A 21202-nucleotide genomic window follows, 5' to 3' on the forward strand; every position below is an offset into this window, starting at 1 on the left:
TGGAACGGGATTGTGTTTCCCTTGCGCCGTATCATCAAAATTATCAGCTGCATTTCTCACCGCTGATAAAAGGGAGCTTCACGTTGTGGCTTGAGCGGGAGAGTGAGCACTTAGGAAAACTGCCTTGTTTCAGTGCACAGAGAAAAAAGGTTTAGCATGAGATGTCAGGCCTAGAGCTGCATGTCATCAGGAGCATGTGGTCTTATTTTACACCCCCAGACTAACACAGATACCAGGGCTGTGTCCAGTCGTATGCCATATTCGTACATGTGAAGATTAACTTAAATGCAGCAGCAAAGCTTCACTATCTTTTTGAACAGCCTTGCTCCTCTGTGCCTGGGGAAGCATTGGAAGAGTAGCCCATCACGGCAATGACTTTCCAGCTGCTGGCAAAGACTTTTGGGTCTAGGGCTTGGGGTCTGGTGACTGATAAACTCATGTTGGGCTTTGATTGGAAACACGGCCACGGTTTGCCACCCGGGCTCAGTCCCGGGGCTTGCTGAGTCACAGGATGCATTGAGCACAGCTCCAGCAGCCACACTAGCAAAGCACCGTTTGCAGGATCAGGGAGTTGAGCTATCATGTGACGGTTTATTTTAGTGTGAGAAGAGTCCTTAAGTGTCGCTGAGCTAAATATTTCTCTAATTCATGCATAACTTAAGTACAATTAGCAGCCCAACCTCATAGACCTAGGTCAGACCTCTGTCTCATGATGCGACTGTGCCGTGACTGCGCGTTGCGAGATGGGGAGCTCAGGGCTGCAATTTGGCTGAACCTCCTGGACCATTAGTAGCAGTCCTCAAATCCCCCATCAGTATTTCCTGCTGGTACTGGGGAGACATCGCTGAGGCTCATTTTCACTTTACGTTGCAGTGCAGGCACAAAGCAAATATCCCAGAGGGTTTACAAAGACAGGAGCGAGTCCAGGTTTTGCAGAAGATCTGTGTTAGCCCTCCAACCATCTTGTTCAACTCCCCTTTGCTTCACTGTCTGCTGGGAGACTCATCGTCAGAGCTGCCGTAAAAGATACCCTGAAACATCCAAAGGCATTTATGTATTGTGATATATTGCAGAAAAATCTAACAATTAAGCAGTTCAGACAAGCTAATGAAGGAATATATGCTGAACCAACTGCATTCCATGTTTCCTCTGCTTCGAGGAATGTGTCCTCTGTGACCCTCAAGTAAAGACCTGTCCCAGGGACCTGGTGTAAAGCTCGTGAGATGAAGAGCTGGGTCCTTGGGAGGGTTTCCATTGTGTTGCCTGTGGGCTCCAAACAAGCAGGGCATCTGATGCGGAGCTCGTAAAGCCGTCACCAAAATGCATCATCCCTTCTTGGCCCAAACCTGAGTTTATCACCAGATGTGCTGCTCTGACTCCATTTCACCTACACACTGGTGTGCGTCCTCCTGTGCTAGGCTGTGTTTTGTGGGCACTAGAGCCCAGAGCTGAGCTATACCCCTGCTGCTGTTCCTGTGGCCTCGCGAGCTTTTCTGCAGCCTGGCAGCAGGTACCAGCAAAGATGCTCATTTTTCCCAGTTTCGAGGTGTGAGCACTCTGTGCCTCACTCCTTGTCGCAGACCTGCTGCTCTGAGTCATGCATTAAAATTACTTTCCTGAATTTTATTTTTTTGCAGTGACAGCTGATTTGTATTTTCTTCCTTCTCTGCTCTGGCTTATTGGTAGCTGGCAAATGCCAAGTGAGTTGCTGGAGGGGACTTCAGAATTGATCACCTTGTTTTTACCATGGCAAGGAAAAAATCATGTATTCCTAGCAACAGAGTAACTTAGCAGTTACTCCAGGCTTTAATTGAACTTTCTACCTTGTGGATTTCAGTTGAATTAATCTTGTTTTCAAACAATGGTCATTATGTGGAGAGCAAAATGTTATATAAAAATAATTACAAAATGCAAATAAAATAAAAGACAGAACCACATCCTAGCACAATGTGACAGAGAGAAACAAATCAGAAAGTATTAAAATCACTTATGTCCTTTCTTCATATCTTCTGAGCCTTGGTGCACAAACACTGATTTTTCATATGCTCTGCTCTTGAATTACTAAACTGAAGTGCAAAAGTGGAGGGTTTCTGCTATATGTTTCTGTCTCTAGCTGAATTAGATGTTCACCAGCTTTCTTCAGGGCTTTAGACTTGTCAGGAAAGATCCACGACAGCCACAAGCCAAGTGAGGAGCTTCATCATCATCGATGCTCTTAGCTAATGTGTGATAATATGAGCCATGGGCTTTGGAGGGCAGATCTGATGGACTTTAGAAGAACTCTAGTTTCTACAAGTTGTAGGGGAGGTTGTAAAAATAGCAAAAAACAGGTTCTTCATATGCCTTGACTGAACATCTACTGGGGGGCCCCAGGTCACTGGACAGTCCCCACTGGGGCAAACTGGTGCAGGCAATTCCATCTTCGGATGCGGCCAGTCTGTCTGTCAGCTGCTGGGCCCTATTAATAATGTCAATGACTTCTGGCATTTTAAATTTTAATTTTTTACTTCTCCTTAGAAAGTGCCAGTTTGACAAATCATAACTTCTACCTGCAGAGATTAATTTCTCATGCCTTATGTGAATTTCTCACGGTGAAAAAAAATTGGTTTTTTAATATTACATGTCTTCCAAAAGAGAAAGTCCCAGTCCTGAGGTCACGACAACTTTCAGTTTCTAGATACAGGCTAAAAGATAACAACAAACCCAGTGTGAATTAATAGAGGTCAAAATGAAACGCCAAGCATTGTACCATAATTACCAAAATGAGATATTTTACTGACTACATTTGGCTTTTTTTTTTTCTTCCTTCATCTTCTTGGATCCCATAGCCTTTGCACACATTGTCATTTTGGCCCAAATCATGCAGGGAAGCACACTGCAGCATGGGAAAGATCCTCCCTGCTCTGGTTTCATTATGCACCAAGGGAAGAGATGTCCCCAAAAGTACCATTATGTTCCCAAAGAGGGTTCTATATTCCACTATATACACTCTACAATAACTCTTCTTAATCTAAATCCACAGTGTAACTCCAGGATAAAGGTAACATAAGCACAAAGGAGGAACTGACCAAATTATACCAAAGACATTAAAACCAACCGAGCAGTTAGTCATGGTAAAGCCATACATGCCTCTGAGCATCACGTCAGTTTTTAGCAGTGATGTAGACACTGGTGCCTCCGAAACACCTGCAATGGGTGCTGAGAAGTGCCAGGCACTGAGCACCACCGGTCAGAGCCCTTGCAGAGCCCCGAGCCATGCATGAGCACTGTGCCAGCACTGGCCGCCCTGCCCCATCCACCCTCCTAATCACCGTCTCGTGCATTTATCCTGTGACCTCTTTATGATAAAATTATCCTTTTCCAATCTGTTTTGTTGTGTGCTGCTGGTCTTCATCCTACAAGTTACAGTGGTTCAGTGTTGGACTAAGAGGTTTTTTTTCTCTCTCCTATGCACCATGCAAGCTGTTCATTTATCTTTAGGGGGACTCTTTGCAGGACATGTTATAGATTTAAGAGGGCAGTGATTATAGTCAACCTGGCATAAACAATACCGTTTCAACCCCAGAAGACAACCATGTCAGTTCTGGAAGTGTAGTATGTCTTCTCATGTTTGTCACTGAAGTCAGGCATTTGAGCCTTGAATGAATATTACCAAAGACAGCAGAGACTAGGGTACTGTCCGCAGCACACTCTTCCCTGGCCTTGCTTCTCCAGCTGCAACCAAAGGGCACAGCTACCCCCCAGCATCTCTGTTTGTGTCCCGACTCCTCTCCAGGGCTGCAAACACAGCAAGGAAAGTCCTGAGAGCTGAGGGACATTTACAAGGAAACACCCTGCCCCTCCTCAGCCTGCACGCAGGGGTTAGGTGATGACAGAAAAGCAACATTTGTATGCAAGTCCATGTCAGCTTCTGTGCACGGGCCATCCCCTGCACTGCCCTGGCAGCCAGGATGCTCCTGGCAGCTTCATTGATAGTGCAAGTTGTGCAACATTCACACCTCTGCTTTCCCCAGCCTGGAGGGCCCCATGTCTGCTGGGCACGGTTGGCTTTCCAATGCTGGCCACACAAGAAATAGTCTTGCTCGTGAGCAATAGTCCAGTATGCGTGCACACAGACACCTCACCACTGCAAGGGCAGGGAAGGGAAAGGAAGACACGGCTGCACCCATGCAATGTCCTGCTGCTCCCTTTTTGCACTGCTGCTCAAAAACGTGATAGGTTTTACAAGTCATCAGTAGAAGGAATATTAAAGGATCAAATAATGGTGATACTCCTTTGCTTTCTGGGCCAGTCTGTGTCATTCATTTTCTCAGCAGCACCATTTTGGCTTCATAGCACAGTCCAGCCAGGTTAGGAGGTGTCTCTGGGGGCCCAACCAGACCAAATGCGAAAGGCTCCTAGCAATCTGTATCCTGATGGGAAACCCTCGCCTCGATCCTTAACAATATGTAAGCACATTGGGAAGAGCAGAAAAGATAAGGTTTGTGCCAGCCGAGCTCATACTGGAGGGAGCGTGAACGCATCATGTTTCCTACGAGTCGGGTTCTCTTCGGGACTGTGTAACCCCACTAACCTGAATAAATGACCCTCTCTGCTCTCTCCATCTTGCCTGCTCACCAGTAAAACATGCTGTAATGGGGCCTGGGGGTATGCGGGCTGCATACCCTACTAGGCCTGCTGGTGCATTTCACAGCCGATTTCCAGTTGTGTCCTCTTTACATTTGATGACCGTCACCTCGGAGCAAACCTGACCTATAAAGCACCATTTATTCTGCACCAACCGCAGCACACAGCATCGCAGCCCGCACTTGCATTTGGGGCTGGACAGACCATTGTGAGCTATGAAACATCAAGACCAACCTAAAAAACAAATGTAGTTTGGCTAAATACAGCAGCCTGAGAAGCTGCTCTCCACCTATCTTAGCTTTGTCTGGAGTCAGACAGCAGTATTAGAAGGTCTGTTTGCTGCCTCGTTATTATTATTTTTTGTTAACCATCATCTGCAGTGTCAAGGATGCCTCAAGTTTCCTACAGTAGCTCTCGGTCTCCCTGGTAAAGCTTTTATTAATTATTAGTGTCCTTCATGCATTTCAGGAACATGTCTCACCTTCTAATCCACTTCTCCTGGCATTCTCGAAACATTTGTAACTATTAAGTAAAAAATTGGTTTCCTTTGGCTAAAGGCTTTCAGGAGACATTCAGCAGCAGGGCTGCACAGCCAGTTCATTTACTTCACTCAGGTTTCTGCTGCCTGATCTAATTCAGAAGCAGCTTAAAGATCGCTTCTCCAGGCAGTGATGCTGCCCACGGCTGTGTGCAAAAAATGGGGAGAAGAGCAGTGGGTCGAATTCAATCTGTTTTGCGAAGCAGACAGGACAGGTAATTTTTGCTAGACGTTGGCTCTCCCTCAGTCCATAATCCTTCTGTGCTTGCTGGGTGTCAGGTTTATCGTTATTGTCAAAGAGCGATAGCTCATGCACCAGGTCTGTGAAGCTGCTTTGCTGGCACCTCGCATGGCACAAGCTTTATCTCTGGAGCAGCTAACGGAGATCAAAGTCCCCTCACATCCTTGCTCGGTGCATGCCTGGATCAAGATGTAAATATGTCTTACCCAGCGTAGCCAGACTCAGGAGCCACTGTCCCGCAGGGGTCCCAGCATGTCCCACTGGGGTGCAGACCTTCTGCCCTTCCCTGATGGAGGAGCATCTTGTAGGGCAAAGAATGAAGGCCCCTTTTTTCTTGCAAAACGTGGGGTTTTGGCATACCCCACATAGTGACCTGCTACGAAACCCCCTTGTGCTGCTGTCATTGATTGAATGGGGTGGAACAGGACTGCCTAAAATCTGCTGCGCACAGCAGGACACACAAGCATCACCAGCACAGAGCATGTTTCACCTCATCCCACTGATGGATTTATGCTGGAGAGGTGAATCCATTAGAAACTCCATATCTGTGGGGTAGGCTGAAGGCGCTTACTCCCAAATGGGAATTCCCAGCTTTAGCCCTAATCAAATCTTGCAAGTTTGCTCCTCCAAGAGACTCCCACAGGCCTCGCATCGAAGGTCAAGATTTTGCAGACCTATTTATGTATGCACTTTGATTGGGATCAGACCGGGAGCCTGTTTTTGAGGCCTGGGAGCTTTAAAACTAGGCAAAAGAAATTGTTAGAGCCTGTTAATTTGTACTTCAGCCTGAGAGCATTCTCTAATTAAAAAAAAAAACCACCCACCACTTCTCCATGTTTTAGTTAAACTCTTTAAAGTTAATTGAATGGGCCCAGGATTAATATTCCTACTGTGTTTTCTGTGGAGGTGTTACTGCAATTTACCTATCAGGGGGCCTATTTCTCTTAGCCCAGTTTAATAACCATTATATCCCAGCTGCGAAGCGAGGAGATCAGGGCAGAGGTAAAGCCAATGACCCCCTCCCCTGCTTAATACATCACTCCAGAGAGTTAAAGTCTGGCTCTAGTAAAGGACGGCACCAGCCTCACCAGGTGGTGAGATGTAGCACAGGGAACTGCATCTCCAGGTTTGTTCTTGTACAGCCAGGACTATACAAGAGGATTTCTTCGCAGACCAGCTGTCAGCAGCATTTTCCATCACCAGACCCAAACAGCAGCATCTTCATGGGTCCATTTTAGAACCGTGCTGGGTGCACCAACTCATGTCCCAGGAATCCTGTGTCATGTAGCCACGAGATTTAAGGGATGCTCTAAACCCACACTGGGTACAGGTGGGGACATGGCAAGCAAAGGTAATACCATCTCTGAGGCACCAGTGAGGGACCATGGGAGGAAACGTGGTGAGCACTGAGTACATAGGACTCATCAGGGGTACCCATCCCTTCCCAGCCCCTGTTCTGTAGCCATGCCCTAGCAAGCACTTGGGTGTGAGCTGGGACAATCCTATATTTTAGCTTGTCTAACGTTAGTTTGCTGAGTAACTCTGAGACTTGAAGTAGTGTGGATGTCCAAGCTGTTGGAGGCAGCTATAATCAGATATGGAGATGTGCAGCGAGCAGGACAGCACCTGGGAAAAACAGCAAATGGTCATCTTTGCCAGGAAGACAAGTGTAAAGAGCTTAGCTTTACTCTCTCTGAATGAACAACATATAGCAACAAGGGTGAGGAAGTAATAAAGAGATAAGAAGTAACAGCACCAGTATTTAGAAAATGGTATTGGAAGCATCCCAACCATTGAGACAAAGGGACAAGTGGGACCTTCCCAGACAGAGGCGGAGAGGGGCGCAGGGCACTCAGGCTGGCTATGAGCTCCCAGCTCTGGGCTGTGTAGCACTGCAGGAGTTTTGTAAATGATTTTCAGTATTGTTTGTTGCCTGATTCCAGTGGTTCAGGTGTATGTGCGGAGGGATAGGGCTGTGTACACCAGTCCACTAGCTGAGCCAGCAGCTCAGAGCTATCAGTGCAGCTTGCAAGCAGCAGGATGGAGTGAGGAACCCATCTCCACCCCCACTGTGCAGGCCAAAGGTGACTTTTTTCATTATATTTAGCATTGGACTGAGCTGTGGGGGTTTTTTTAAGATTAAATATTATTTTCTGCATGGGAAAATGCCAAACTGTCAAAACCTGAACTGGTTCCTGGTTGTGCATCGGTTCCAGGTGGGGGGATGTGGATGATATGGATGGGGATGGGGGGCAGGCAGGGGCGTTAGCCTGCAGTTCACCAGCGGGGAGCTGGGGAGGGCACCCCAGCTCTGCTCATACTCACCAGGCACATTGCCCACAGTAAGCCTTTGTGGCCTCCTTGAGGTGGACGACTTCTTGCCTGTGGTACATGGCAGGCTCAGGACTGCCTCCAAAACATTTCTAGAAGGTTAACAAGGAGGTGGTGGGCATTTGTGCTCTCAGAGCATCTGTTCTGTCTTTCATTTTTATTTATTCTTCCTCCTCCTTGTCTGCACAGTCAGACAGCTTTCCTACACTAAGCACCAGCCTGGGCCACCCTGACCCCCTTGTCTCGCTCCCTGGCCCCCAAGAAGCACCCAGCATCAGTCACGCTTATCCCGAGCGCTGTGGAGGGGAGCGCAGGACTTTCTGCCCTGGGTTTCAGGCTGGCAGACACACAGGGGAGAGCTCACATGCTCTCACCCCATACAACCTTTTACAGAGACCACCGTTCTTCGGCGTGGTCTTGTTCCACCCAGACCAGCTGGTAAAGGAGATTGTTTTGACCCATACGTAGAACAGTTTACAATCTACAGACATCGGTGCCTCTCGCAGAGCTGCGGGCATCCCAGCAGTCCTCCTCAGCGGTCCCATGTGGGCTATGGGGTGGCTGAAAGGACACAGAGCGGGGGTACCCACGGGCCAGGTTAAGGGTGCTGTGAATATGCACTTCGATCTGATTTTAATTTATCAATGTGTGTACAATTTAATTTATTTAATTTATCAATGTGTGTACAATTCCCTGCTGACAAAGCTGCCGGGAAGAATGGAGCAATCTCCCGTTAGCCAGCACAGTAACAAGCCCGTTACTATGGAAATGAGCTTGTTACCCCTTCCCGCTCCCCCGGCAGGCGAGGTGCTCTGGTGTAGCATCAGGGAAGCTGGCTGTTCCCAGAGACTGTGTAAGCAAGTGGCACCTGGATGACAGCCGCCCCAAGGCCAGGGTGGGGTGGAGAAGCTGTAGCAAGCGGCTGGGTGCTGGGATAGCTGCAGGGCGCGGTGGCCTGGGGCACATCCCACTGACACAGAGACAGCTTGAGTGAGCAGGCAGGCCCTTGTGGTGTCACGCAGCCCAACCACCATGTGGGTAAGCACGTAAGTTTATTTCTACAGGGGCACTGATTCCTGCTGGGCTCCTTGAGCCTGCACGTTCCTGGCACTGGGGGTGTGTAGGTACAGATGGGGCCAAGCAACAGCCTTGTGCTCCCTGTGAGTGACGGGAGAGAAGGATGGAGAGAAGGATGGAGAGAAGGATGGAGAAACACCCTATGGGTGCACTGGCTGCCTGCACCAGTCCTGGGCTCCAGCCCCTGGCAGGATAGGACCACGTCTTTCTGCAGCAGCAGAGCTGTGCAACATCATCTCCCAGGAGGAGGAGAAGGAGGTGATCTGTCGATGGGTGGAGCTCTGCTCCCTCTTACAGGCTAGTGGGGATCATTGGAGACAGCTGGAAGCTGCCAAGGCTGAATTTATATCTGCTGTCCTGCAAAAAGCCCCTTCTCCACCTGTGTGCTGGGATAGTGACACAGCCCTGCATGGTGGCTGTTCAGCAGAGAGGACACCTGGGGCCTTGAGGTCTTCTTGGCAGGGTGACAGCACACTCTGACTACCCTGCCAGGCTGTCTACCTGCAACGGGCATCCCAAGGGAAAGGTGCTGTTTGCTCCACTCCCACAACCACTGCAGTTTAAGGTGAGGACATTTGTTTGCTTCTCTTACCCCAAATGATGTTCCCTACAAGGCAGCTGACAGCACAGAGGGGCAGGTGGCTCTCTCTGGTCTTTGCTGAGGATTATCATACTTCAGCCCACTCATAGGAGCCTTTTCCCAGCAGCAGAGGCACACAGCTAAACTGGGAGGAGGTGAGGGGTGAGTATCGCACTGGGTGCGGGGAGAAGCACATACTCTCCCTTGCACTGCCCCATCTTCTCCTTCCCGCCCCGCTGTGGAAGGGCGGCAAGCTGGGACAAGACTGCTGTCAGCAGGGCAATGTGAGACCTCCACAGATGGCTGGGCATGGGCCCCAGATAGAGAAAGTGCTTGTGCACACGTGGGAACAGTCTCAGGCCCTGCCACAGCCCACAGAGCAGCCCTGGGGGACCGCTGCATGCTTCACCCTGGGCCATAAATGCAAGTGCACTGGCATGGAGCAAGTGGTGGAAGGACGAAAAGAAGTAGTGATGGAGAAAAGAAAAAGGAACCCCTCCATCTTCAGTTTATAGCACATAGTCAGCCAGCCTTGACAGGGACATGTGTACGGAGCAGAGCAAAAATATATCTTCTGTGCTTTCATTGCCGGTGCTGTAGGACTCCCACCCCTCCTTCAGTGGGTGTGTGGGCCAGCAAGAGGGGGCGGGTAAAGGAAATTAGCTTTGCTGTAATGGTAGTCATGATTTGGGGGAGCACAGAAAAAAAACGTTGCTGCTTTAAAACCAGTAGCATGTTACAGGCTGCGAAATGGCTTTGTCCCTCTGTTTTGGGGGAGCCATGAGAGTCGCTCCAGGTCTTGGGCTGGCAAATGTTCTCCCTTTAGTGGCATGTTTTCTTTGATAGAAAAATAAATAATGAGAAACATTGAGATTTGGAGGGGGTGTATGTCTGGACATTTAGAAAATATTTCATATGTTCCCACATGTATTTTTTATATAGATACACACACATTTTATACTTTACACTTGATTATATACATAAGACAATACTTATATATATAAAAGCTCATCCAGGAGCTTTTACAGTGGGGGCCTGCCACAGTGCTGTGGATTGAAACGGCACTCGCTGCCTCTTAGGCACGAGTAGCGAGTCCTTCAGCCTTCACGGCGCAGCAGCTCCCATCTGCAAACACGGCTTTGCTTGCAGGAGCTCACTCCCTTTCTGCATGGTCTCCCTGCCCCTCCAGACTCCTGGCTTGTCCAGCACACACCGTTTTCCTCTCGTTATAAAAATTCCATAGCTGAGCTTATCTGGGAAGTACAGTCAGTACAAAATGGCCATTCATCCAGCCCCGAGGCAGAGGTGGGAATACGTTAGATTCTCTGTGGAGCACACTGGGGCTGTGCGCTTTAATATATGGCCACCACAAAGCATTGGTCCTATCAAAAATCCCAGATCAGTAGTTTATGAGCTCAAAGCCCGTCTGGCTCAAGGAACAGCTGCAGAGTTGGCTGCGAGCACTGACAGAGCTGCCTGTGTTCAGAGCCGCCCAGAAACGACGTGACGGTGGTTAGCACAGCACAAAGCCCAGCTGCTCTGCAAAGAGTCCGAGTCTTTTTTGGGCCACGTGCCCTGTTGTGGCAGTCGGCTGCAAGTGTGGGCAGAGCCAGTCTGCATTTGCCTTGCAGGTATTCAAGACAGCAGTGCCCTTACATGCAATAGGTCTGAGAGCAAAACAAAGGTGTTATCCCATTGTTCAGAAATTATCAAGGGCTGCCCCAAACAAGAAATCTATGAAATGTAGACGTGGTGCTTAGGGACATGGTTTAGTGGTGGAATTGGCAGTGTTAGGTCAATGGTTGGACTCGATGACCTTCAGGGCCTTTTCCAACCTAAATGATTCTATGATTCTATGAAGCTTTTGGTTGTGCAGACCTGATTTTCAAAAGCACCAGGCAAAAGCCTGCTCTCCTGCTGCTGTCTCAGTCTCCACTTGGAGCCCTCAACAGCCCAAGATGACCTTTTTAGGTGACTTACATGGGATACCTGTGCCCCATAGGCTCAGGAAAAATAAGTATCCAAGTGCTTTCCTAGCTAAAACCATCGCTGCCAGAGGAGCCAGTCCCGCCTCTTGTTGAGAAGAGCATTTTTATTGGTGTGGTTTCAAAAGATCTTACAGGTCACCAGAGTGGCCCCGCTCATATTGCTGCAGGGTCCCAGCCTGGCATCACCCCATCTGCACGGCAGTGAGGCCAACTTAGGATTCAAGAGAGGAGCCTCCCACTCTTTTTTTAAAAGCAGAACTGATATTAAAGGAAATTATCATAAGTAATATTTCAGCATTTAACTCTTCAAAGAAACAAGCTCTTCCCATAGAGTCATTTCCCTGCATAGAGCAGAAGGAAAGCATGCCAGGTAGGACACAGAAGTATCTGAAAAAGGTGCCAGGAATGAAACCAGTGCTCTGCAGGCATGGCAGCTGTCAATATCAGCTGCAAATTTTGGAAACTGGGGGTAGGGAGATGGAAGGAACTGGTAGGGAAGGAACTGCTTTCATTCCCAGCAGGAAATTTAAATCAAGGAGGAGTCAGGAAGCTACAGGCTGGATTGGATCAGGTCCACTTTCCCTTCCAGATGTCTCTTGGGACAACATCCTCCAACTCCAGGAGATGTTTCTGCTCGAGACAGTTATTGAGGTCCATCAGAAACTGCAGTGGACAATTCCTGGTGCTGTCCATAGAAGCCAAACATACCCGTACAAGCATAGGTTATTATTCAGGACACTCACTGCATCACTTGGGGCATTTGAGCCTCAGCATTAGGCACAGTTTGTTTCTATATTACTGCTTACAGTGTATTCCAAGACTACCAGTTCAGAAGCAGCATCATTGATTTCTTCTAATTATAAATCCTATAGAAAGTTTTCAGCTTGCAACAGTCACAGTTTCTGTCTCAGAGGAGCCAATAAAAGTTAAGAGTTGCTCCCTGGTTACTGTCATTACAACAATAAAAAGCCAGAGTAATTGAAAAGTGAATCAGGGAAACTGCCAGATTGGAGAGCAATGATAATAGAAGAAATTACCTGGAAGCCCAAGCCCAATGTGAAGTCCTGTCACCGCTTCACTGAGCTTGAGCCCATTCTGGACAAAAACTCCTGTGCTGACATGTATCTGACAGAGGACTTGCCTCCTGCGTGAAAGTACCGGAGCATAGGGCAAAGCAGGAGCGATGACCATATGCTTGCCAACAGGCCAAACACACAGTACATGAACCAATGAGGGTGATTTTGAACCACATCTGAGATTGTTCCTCTTCCTAAAAGGCAAAATGACAATGGAACAATAAAAAAATAATTTTTCCCTATATTAGCATAAAGCTTAAAAGCAAGAGCTGGAGATGCAGCAACAGATGTATATTTGTCAAGAGAACAATTATTTCCCACTAGATAGATTAACTGGTGCAGCAAGACCCAAAAACCCACAAGTCATTACTGTTTTCATGTTGTTAAGATTAGACGATAAACATGGTTGTGTTTGTAAACCAGGTAGCTTGAAGCAAAGCAACAGTAGACTCTGCAAAAGCTTGTTAGTAGCAATGCTGGTATAGAGGGAGACCAGCAAAGACTCCTAAGAGTGAGAGCAAAGGAGCAGCACATGTATGTCAACACAGGCAATGGTGTGTCCCAAGGTGAGTTCTCACACCTGTAATTCTGGAGGCAGACATGAAGGGGAAGGGGGCTGATCCGGGGATGTTCTTCTTCCAACACAGTCATCTTGGGACATAGTGAGGCAGATCCTGAAGCATTCAATCATCTTTTACTCTTCACAAGGACAGGATGCATGCAGCATACCAAAGATCCCTCATCCTCAGCTACCCTGCCCATGTAAAGTCTGTGAGCCCTTCCAGTAAGTAAGTCTTAAGGAGGCTTGCACATCCCTGCAGATATCCACAAAAAAGGATGCAAGTAAATAGCAGGTCTCAGAGACACTGCTCTGGGCTGTGAAGCACTCACAGGGGTGAGCATCCATCTGGTGATGGGTGAACACAGGTTTTGGACAGCTTCTAGAAAGACTGTTCCCTGAAGGGGCCGGGGGAAACAAACCCCTAAACTACAGCAAAAACATTTGTATTGGCCTCAGAGAACTGTCCCTGAGCCAAGAACAGGAAGAAAATCCCAACACAGGTTTAACATCACACCCTGATGAGGTGGAAAGGGGTAACCACATGCAGTCAGGCTGCTTCTGTTGATATGAAGTGACCATTAGGATGAAATTATGGGTTCGGCATATAGGTGGACTCAGAAAGATGCTGGGGCTCAAGTTCAGGTTTGAGTTTCCCCAAGACAAAGACCCCAAAGGAATGCAGGATTGGGTGGTAGGTGAGAAATCATTGCTTTTACCTCTCTGGCGCTGGTGTGCAATCAACGCTGCAGGAAGCTGACCGGGAGGGCTGCAAACCCTGGGCAGCCTCAAGGCACTCTGCAAACCTCCGCTAACAACACCTCCCGACACCGCTGTAAGGCAACCATATGAATTAACCCCCATTTCCACACCTCTAGTTGCCAAGAGAAACGCTTTTCATAATCATGCCAGTTGTGAAGTACACAGCTGCTCGATTTTACTTGCTCTTTTAACATTAAAGAAAGCAGAATACAGACAGCAAGATTTCCTCATGCACAACAAAGCAGGCTGGAAATTTGTGACTAAATACCATGGGGATTTGCAATCCAGCTTTGAACTGTGCAACAAGGAGCCACTGGTGACAATTGTGCGCTCGCTATTTTTAGTTGGGCGGCGTGAACGTTGAATCCCTGAGGAACAAGGACAGCAGCAAAACCACTAAACCCACTAGGCTTGTTTTTCGGAGAACACATCTGGGGCAAAAACAAGAACTTTGGCTCTTGCCCCTGCTGTCCGCTTTTCCACAGATTTTCTGCACCAGGTTTTTGATTGTTGCAGGAAATAAACAAATAAATAGAATTGTAGAAATCAGCGCTTCTAAGGATAGATGGATAAATATATATGTATGTGTGCAAATCTGCCTATACACACACAGATATGCATAAATATTTCAAGGTCCAGATTTAATCAAAGTGCACTTATTTTTCTTAGTTAACTACTTTGAGGATTAATGATTTTGCATCTGTGCAATGAGGTGTGCAGCAGTGGTCAGGGAAGACGACCTTAGATAACACACCGGGTGGCTCAGAACTGATAAGGTTTGTCCTGTCCTTATCAGGCTGGGGGGAAAGGAGCGGGAATTTCTTGCTGAACCGTTTCTGAAATGCCGGCTATGCAATCTGATCACACGCTATCACCATGCTCTCAATTGCAGAAGCAGGCAAAAGTTTTCATCGCCTTTCTTCCACTGCAGCGTTAAGCCAGAGGTGTTTGGCCTTTCTGAGGTTTCTCAAAGATGGGTAGTTTAGAAGAGGGTGTACAAGTCGTGGTGCTCACTGTTTGCTGTAGGCAAGTCTGTGTTTTGGGCTATAAGGCCTGAGAGTTCAAGGTGCTGTTCCCAGGATGATCATTAGCAGCACAGGGGGAGACTCGGGGTGACTCAGAGCATTTCCATCTTTCTTTATTGGCTGCACCGATGGCTCAGAGAGAGTGGTCTCCTCACCTGGCACTGCCAAGTCAGCCACTGTGAATGCTCTCTCTTCTGTACCGTTAGCAGATATTAATACCACAAACCTCACACATGTGCAAAGTTCCTCTGCTGCAAAATGTTCATTTCTACATATTGTGCATGAATCATCTGGTTTTAATAGCTGGTGTGTCTAAGAACAACAGTTACCTCCTGGATCTACAGCAGAAGTCAACTAAGAGGGAAATGTTCTCTGCTTGTACTTGCCATGCAGGCACAACTGGAGACCTAGAAGGAAAAAAGGGGCAGATTCAAGGTTGTGGCTCATGGCAAGGTGTAAGAGCTACCAGGGGAGTGTCTCGGTGTTTTATCTCTGTTGGGATGGTCAAGACTGATACCAGATTGATGCATCTCCAGCCTGGAAGACCATCTCTGGCATAGGGCTGTGTTTCTCTGCTGCTCTACCAGCATTAAACAAGCTGGCAAGAGCTCTAGCAACATCCATTTGCAACATTCGCACTGTTAGTGTTACATGAACCCAAAAGAGCAAAATTTGCAAAGTTATATTGAGGTGTTGAAATGAGGTTGAAAAAAACCCACAAGTAGGGAACTGCGTCATGCCCACATGCCTCTCTTCCTCCGAGTACCATGCTTGTGGCTGAGTCTATCTTGATCCTCTTCCCACAGTTCGACATGCAGAGGATAACACTGGAAGAGCTGAAACACATCCTCTACCACGCCTTCCGGGACCACTTAACGATGAAGGACATCGAGAACATCATTATCAATGAAGAGGAGAGTTTAAACGAAAACTCTGGCAACTGCCAAACAGAGTTTGAAGGTAAGAGAGAAAGTTTCTGTACAATTATTCTCTTTCTGCTTCATCTCTAAAACTCAGCCTGATCCATGACATGCAATGGGCAAGCGTGGAGTTATTTTAGAGTAAGTAGCACACTTAGAGAGCTCAAGGGCTGCCATTAGCCTTCTTCCATGTGGTCTAAGTAAAGCTGATCCTGTTTCAGGCAGGGGGATGAACTAGCGGACGCTTTGCCTTATGGCCTTCCTTTCTCTGGTGGGATTCAGGCAGAGGGATGTGCAGCCCATACTGAGGTGAGTGTCTAAGACAGACTGAATTTCCCTGCAGAAATATGCATCGCTCAGCCTCTCATGGGAAGGCTTTTTTGGCACTGGGTCCTGCTCTAGCAAGCTGTGTTAGGCTCCACCAGTCTTCTGCTGTTTTTCCACAAACAGAGAAGGTCTTCTGCTCTAGGGTCCCAGAGAACAGCTGGGGAGAGTCCTCTCTCTGCATTGTAACACCAGCAACGAGCAAAGACAGTGCATCTGCACCCTACTGCCCTACACACCTCTTGTTCAGTGCTGTCGGGACCACTGGTGTAGAGCTGCAATATGCTACACAGCTACACCCCATGACAACTCATCTCAACACATGTGAGAATGTCTGCAAGTTCAAGGTCTAAGCAATCCTCAGAGGCAGCTAGAGAAAGGGAAACACATTGCTTCGGCAGCTGTTGCTTAACACAACGCCCTCTCAGCAGTGCCATAAGACCACTGAGTAAGTGATCAGCAACTGTGATCAGACACAACCTTAACTTTTACAATAGGTTTTGCACTTTGAACGGAGATAACACTGGCAAGAACATTCCCCATTTTAAGCCTTAGGAAAAGGATTTTCTTGGCCAGAGGAATTTGTGCTGCTCCAAAGCATTGCTGGTTGGAACAACTAAACAGATACAAATCATCTCAAGTACAGAAAAGTCCGGGGAGACACCTACAGAGAATCTCAGGGTTTGTGCATGTCACCCTGGGACAGCTACTGTGCTTTCCCACCCACAGCAATGCCACTTTATATAGGCCATTTGGGGGAAAATCCTGATACTGTGAGCGGTCAAATAGCCTCTGAAAGGGCACCAGGCAGAGGCACTGAAGCGTCTTTAAAACAAAGCAAAGGATAAATATATTAGTGCAATTCTTAGCCTGGCTAATTAACACGATTCAGAAGCTATATCCAGCACACTCACCCTCTGCTAAATACTGCAGAAAAGCTGTAGAAGAGCACAGCTGAATTTTAAAAAGCCTGCAGGAGGGAGGCAAGCAGCAACACTCTTCCAATCAAGCCAAGCAACATTTTTTTTGTTCCTTCTGGAGAGCGGCAGGGAGGAAGAGATGCTTACTTACATGAATGGAGTTGTTAGTCCCCACTGACCTGCTGATTCAGTGGAGACATGCGCCAGCTGTCACCGCGGCGAGAGGCATGCAGGCTTCTTTCAGCTTCAGTACTTGGGTGAACTATCCCAGGCGCCAAAAAAAAAAAAAAAAAAAAAAAAAAGGGTCCGAAAACCTAAATGCTCAGCATCTCATTTTGGAAGTCCCAGCTTCCAAAAGTACAGCAAGAACAGCTTTTCTCGTGGGATGTTGGCACTGCTGGTGCTAGGCAGAACCTAGAAGCAAAACAGATCCTTTTTTAGATGTTGTTAGAAATACACACACACACACGCACAAATCCACCAGAGAATAAAGATCAGCTGAACACTGTCAACAAAGATGCAAAGTTTTGCTTCAGGTCCCAGAGGAAGGGGACTGTTCTGGTCCATGACAGCTCTGACATGAGCATTTCTCCCAGGAAAGGCAGGCTGAGAGCAGTTTGCATCCCTGCAGCTCTCTGGGCTGGACATGCCATTACCTGAATGCCCTACTTGTGCCTTGGTGTTCCCATTTCCCAAACACTAAGGTCCCTACAGGGCTCAAAAGCAGGAATTATAGGGCGTCATGGCATGGACCAATGGCACTAAGGGAGAGCTGGTGTGAAGGCTGGGCAGCATCTCAGCCTAGCTTTAAATGGCTGTACAGAAGGGGCTCCATGTAAGTCAGTCACCCTTTACTCACTTCTTAATTAGCGGAGTGAAGGAGATGATTTTTGGGTATAATTCCTCAAGTTTATTTTAGGTGCTACCTTGGGATCGGATGAATTGCACCTTAAAAAGCAGCTATTTCTTTCAACTGTAAAGGGACTAGCTTAGAGGCTCACATCTATATTTAATGTACATTTCATCCACCCCATAAAAGTGCCTTTAATTAGGTAGGAATGAAGCCAAGACAAGCCCTGATGGTTTTCACTGAGATTTGGGAACGGCTCCTAAGGGAAAAGACATAGCAGATACTTTCTGCTGAAATGGGGGATCTCCGCTCACTGTCACCTCACCATCCAAAAGAAGCCCTGAAATCCTTCTCCATCCTGTGGACAGAGACATCCCCCCCTTCTCCACACCTGGGGTTAGCTGGTTCAGCCCAGCCAGGTGCTAAACAGCACTGTACAGCACACATCACCATTGGTACAAATCCATACAAACTTCTGTCATTCTCACAATCTTGCTCTCTTGGCTTCTTGTTATAATAAGGTCTTCACAACTATGTAATATTCTTCCTATATCAACATGGACAATATACCTTATCTCTCTCTCCCACACTCATATACGCACACACAACCACACACACGCTTTAAACCAAATACAATATTCATATTATGGTCAGGGACAAGTCCAGGATTTTGTTCAGTTCACTCTGAACATGAGAGTCATTTGCAAGACATCAGATCTAGGCTTACATTACAACTTTCCCTCCTACGCATTTCTAGGGGTTTTCATTTGCCTTATTCTTGATGAAGAGCAAAGCAATGAAAATGCCCAACTCCTCAATACAAGCAGCCCACACAAGCCCCGCCGATAAAGGATACAACCAGAAGGGAGGCTTGGTTATGTCTTCAGCCTTTCTTTCAATTTTTATTAATGCTTAAGGCAGGAGAACGAAGCTGAGAGCCAAGAAGGGTGTGTGTGTTTATGAGAAGAGACACAAGAAAATGACAACTGTTTGCAGTGACATTGTACTAACAAAAATTTGTAGTACAAAAATCATTTGTCTGGCAGCTCCCTTTATCCAAACGCTCACGACATTAAGCTCGTGGCAAACAAGAGTGCCAGCTTGTTACGGTGACTAGTGCTGTCTGCCACGGGTATTTCATCCTCAGCCCTGGTACTCAAATTAACTGGATGTACAAGAGCTGCCGCAGCTCCCCTCCCTGCTCCCCCCAGACAAGCACTAGGAGCATCCACTCCTCAGCTAAGGGCTTGGGAATGAAAAACTGACCTCTTAAAATGACAATAACTCCAGCCAGCCAGAGAAAGCAAATATCACTCACCTTTGGCAGGGTTATGACAGAAGCCACTATACACTGTAGCTATTCATGTTAGCAAGCTTTGTTCTGCAGGCGAGAAAGCTCTCAGCACTTACCCTGACCATCTCAAACCCACCGTCAGCATTGTGGCCAGCCTGGCAGCCACAGCCAGTGGACTGATGCACCCTGAAACGGGCTGGACCATTGGTCCCATGTCCTGGTGGAGAAGTTATAGCAACCGTAGCTCTGTCTCTGCCACCTAGAGACTGAGTCCACCTAGGACTCACCACCTAGGACTCACCACCTAGGACTCACCTAGTACTCACAGTACCCCTAGGTGAGTCCACCTAGGACTCACCATGGTGAGTCCTCCTCGCCAGCACATTCTCTGCGTGTTGAGAAGATGAAGGACGACCCAGTCTTAATTTGCCTTTGTTTCTTGAGATCTCATTTACATTGGATAGCCTAGGAGTTGCTCTCCCCCCTAAGAAGAGGCTGGGGCATCTCCAGAGGAGCTTCAGGCTCTGACCATGTTCAAGAAGCAGCTCACATCCAAACTCCTTCACAGCCCATGGGTATTAAAAACTGCTGGCAACCAAATGTAAAACAGATCGAGCATCCAGCCCTGTGACAATGCCAGCTATGGAAACCAGCAGTAAAAAGCATAGATGCCATGCTCAAAGGATCTATGAATTTGGAGAAAGGAGAGAATTGAGGACAAAAGCTCACCAGTTAGCAGGGAGGGCAAATGGGTCTTCATATTTAAGAGGGCAATTCACAGGGCAGCACATAGTCTTGTTCACAGTGAACAAAGGCAGTAATTTCAGCTGCTTTGTTTCCCTGTGGCTTGCAAGGGGGCAGAGGAACTGTAATACTCGTCTTCTTGCTGGAGTAATTCCTGCTGGGCCCCGACCAACAGCAAGAGGGTCTCTCTGGGTCTGCAACACCTCTACATTTCAGCACAGACCTTTCCCCTTTCTTCTGAAGTGATTTGGTAGGTTATTTGGTGCACCTTCAGTGGTAAAGAACAATAACTTACCTGGATCCTGCTGCTCTAAAACTCTGGTTTTACTTGATGGTATAACAGAAGATGAAAGAAAGAGTTCAATTCAGGCACACTTCTGCAAGAAACACTGAACATGCTTTACCCTTGTCCTTTGAATAGGAGAGCTGCCATCACAAAAAGCCTTGGCCGTCGATTGCTGCTCTTATTCACCGTGATCGGCATCAGAGCCCTTCACTGAATGGCAATGCTGACTGTGATGGCTTATGTCACTGTTTGTCTGCTGGCCGGGAGTGTTTTCAAAGTACAGAAATAATAGAGAAATAAATAACGAAATAACTAAAGCTGTGATTTAACAAGCTTTTCAAAGTGCTGGGGCATCATGCACAAAACCAAGGAACCACGGTATTGATTCTGTGTGCATTATAAAAGCGAGCGAAAGAATCAAGGAGTAGAGCAGTGCAAGCAGAAAGCAAGTAATTTAGGAGAGCTGCCGTAAGGGGGATTTCATTATCTGCACAGAATATAGCGAGTCCCTTGGAGCGCTGGTAGTGCAGCGTTTCCCTGCCCTGGGCAGTCTGACTTAAAGTGCTGCCTAACGAGGGCTTCTTGTGCCTCCGGCACTGAGCTGATGCTGGGGGACCGCGTGGGAGCTGGGATTAGGACACCGGCACTGCTAAATCCTGGCCAGAGGAGGTGAGGGGGGGATGAAACAAGTGTTCAAAATGCAGCATCCGATGCTTCCCTCTCTCTGTGCGATGAGCTTCAAGCCTGGATCAGAACAAGGTTTTTTTCCATATATTCTAAAACATTCTCCTGGATTTTTCCAGACATGGGCACTTGGAGCCTTCTCCTGGTCGCTTTTTAGGTTTATTGTATTTCTGAGCTTGTTGTCAATCATCTGAAAGTCTGCCATCATCACAAGTCCGTCCATGAGAAAAGGGTGATGGGTGCATCCCTTCTCAGGCCAAAGCAAGACCATGCGTTACTGCCCATAGCCGCAGGGCAGAACTATCCATCCCGCGCGTGAGGATCTTCTGGCTTTCTGTGATTATCTCGGAGGACCTTCAAGGCCTTTTCAAACAGAT

General features: G+C 47.5%; 1 protein-coding gene across 5 annotated transcripts in view; it reads left to right on the forward strand.

Annotated features, from left to right (window-relative positions):
* The window catches only part of CALN1 (calneuron 1), a 155038-nt gene that overhangs the window by 125926 nt on the left and 7910 nt on the right, over window positions 1-21202 (forward strand). For all 5 annotated transcript variants that reach the window (XM_087751989.1, XM_087751990.1, XM_087751992.1 and 2 more), the window contains one exon: window positions 15610-15763. In XM_087751989.1, coding sequence (XP_087608115.1) covers window positions 15610-15763 — 154 coding nt within the window. The remainder of the gene's footprint in view (window positions 1-15609; window positions 15764-21202) is intronic.

The sequence above is a fragment of the Nipponia nippon genome, unplaced genomic scaffold, assembly GCF_047370975.1.
Source record: "Nipponia nippon isolate SJK-2023a ecotype South Korea unplaced genomic scaffold, ASM4737097v1 scaffold_15, whole genome shotgun sequence".
NCBI lineage: Eukaryota > Metazoa > Chordata > Aves > Pelecaniformes > Threskiornithidae > Nipponia > Nipponia nippon.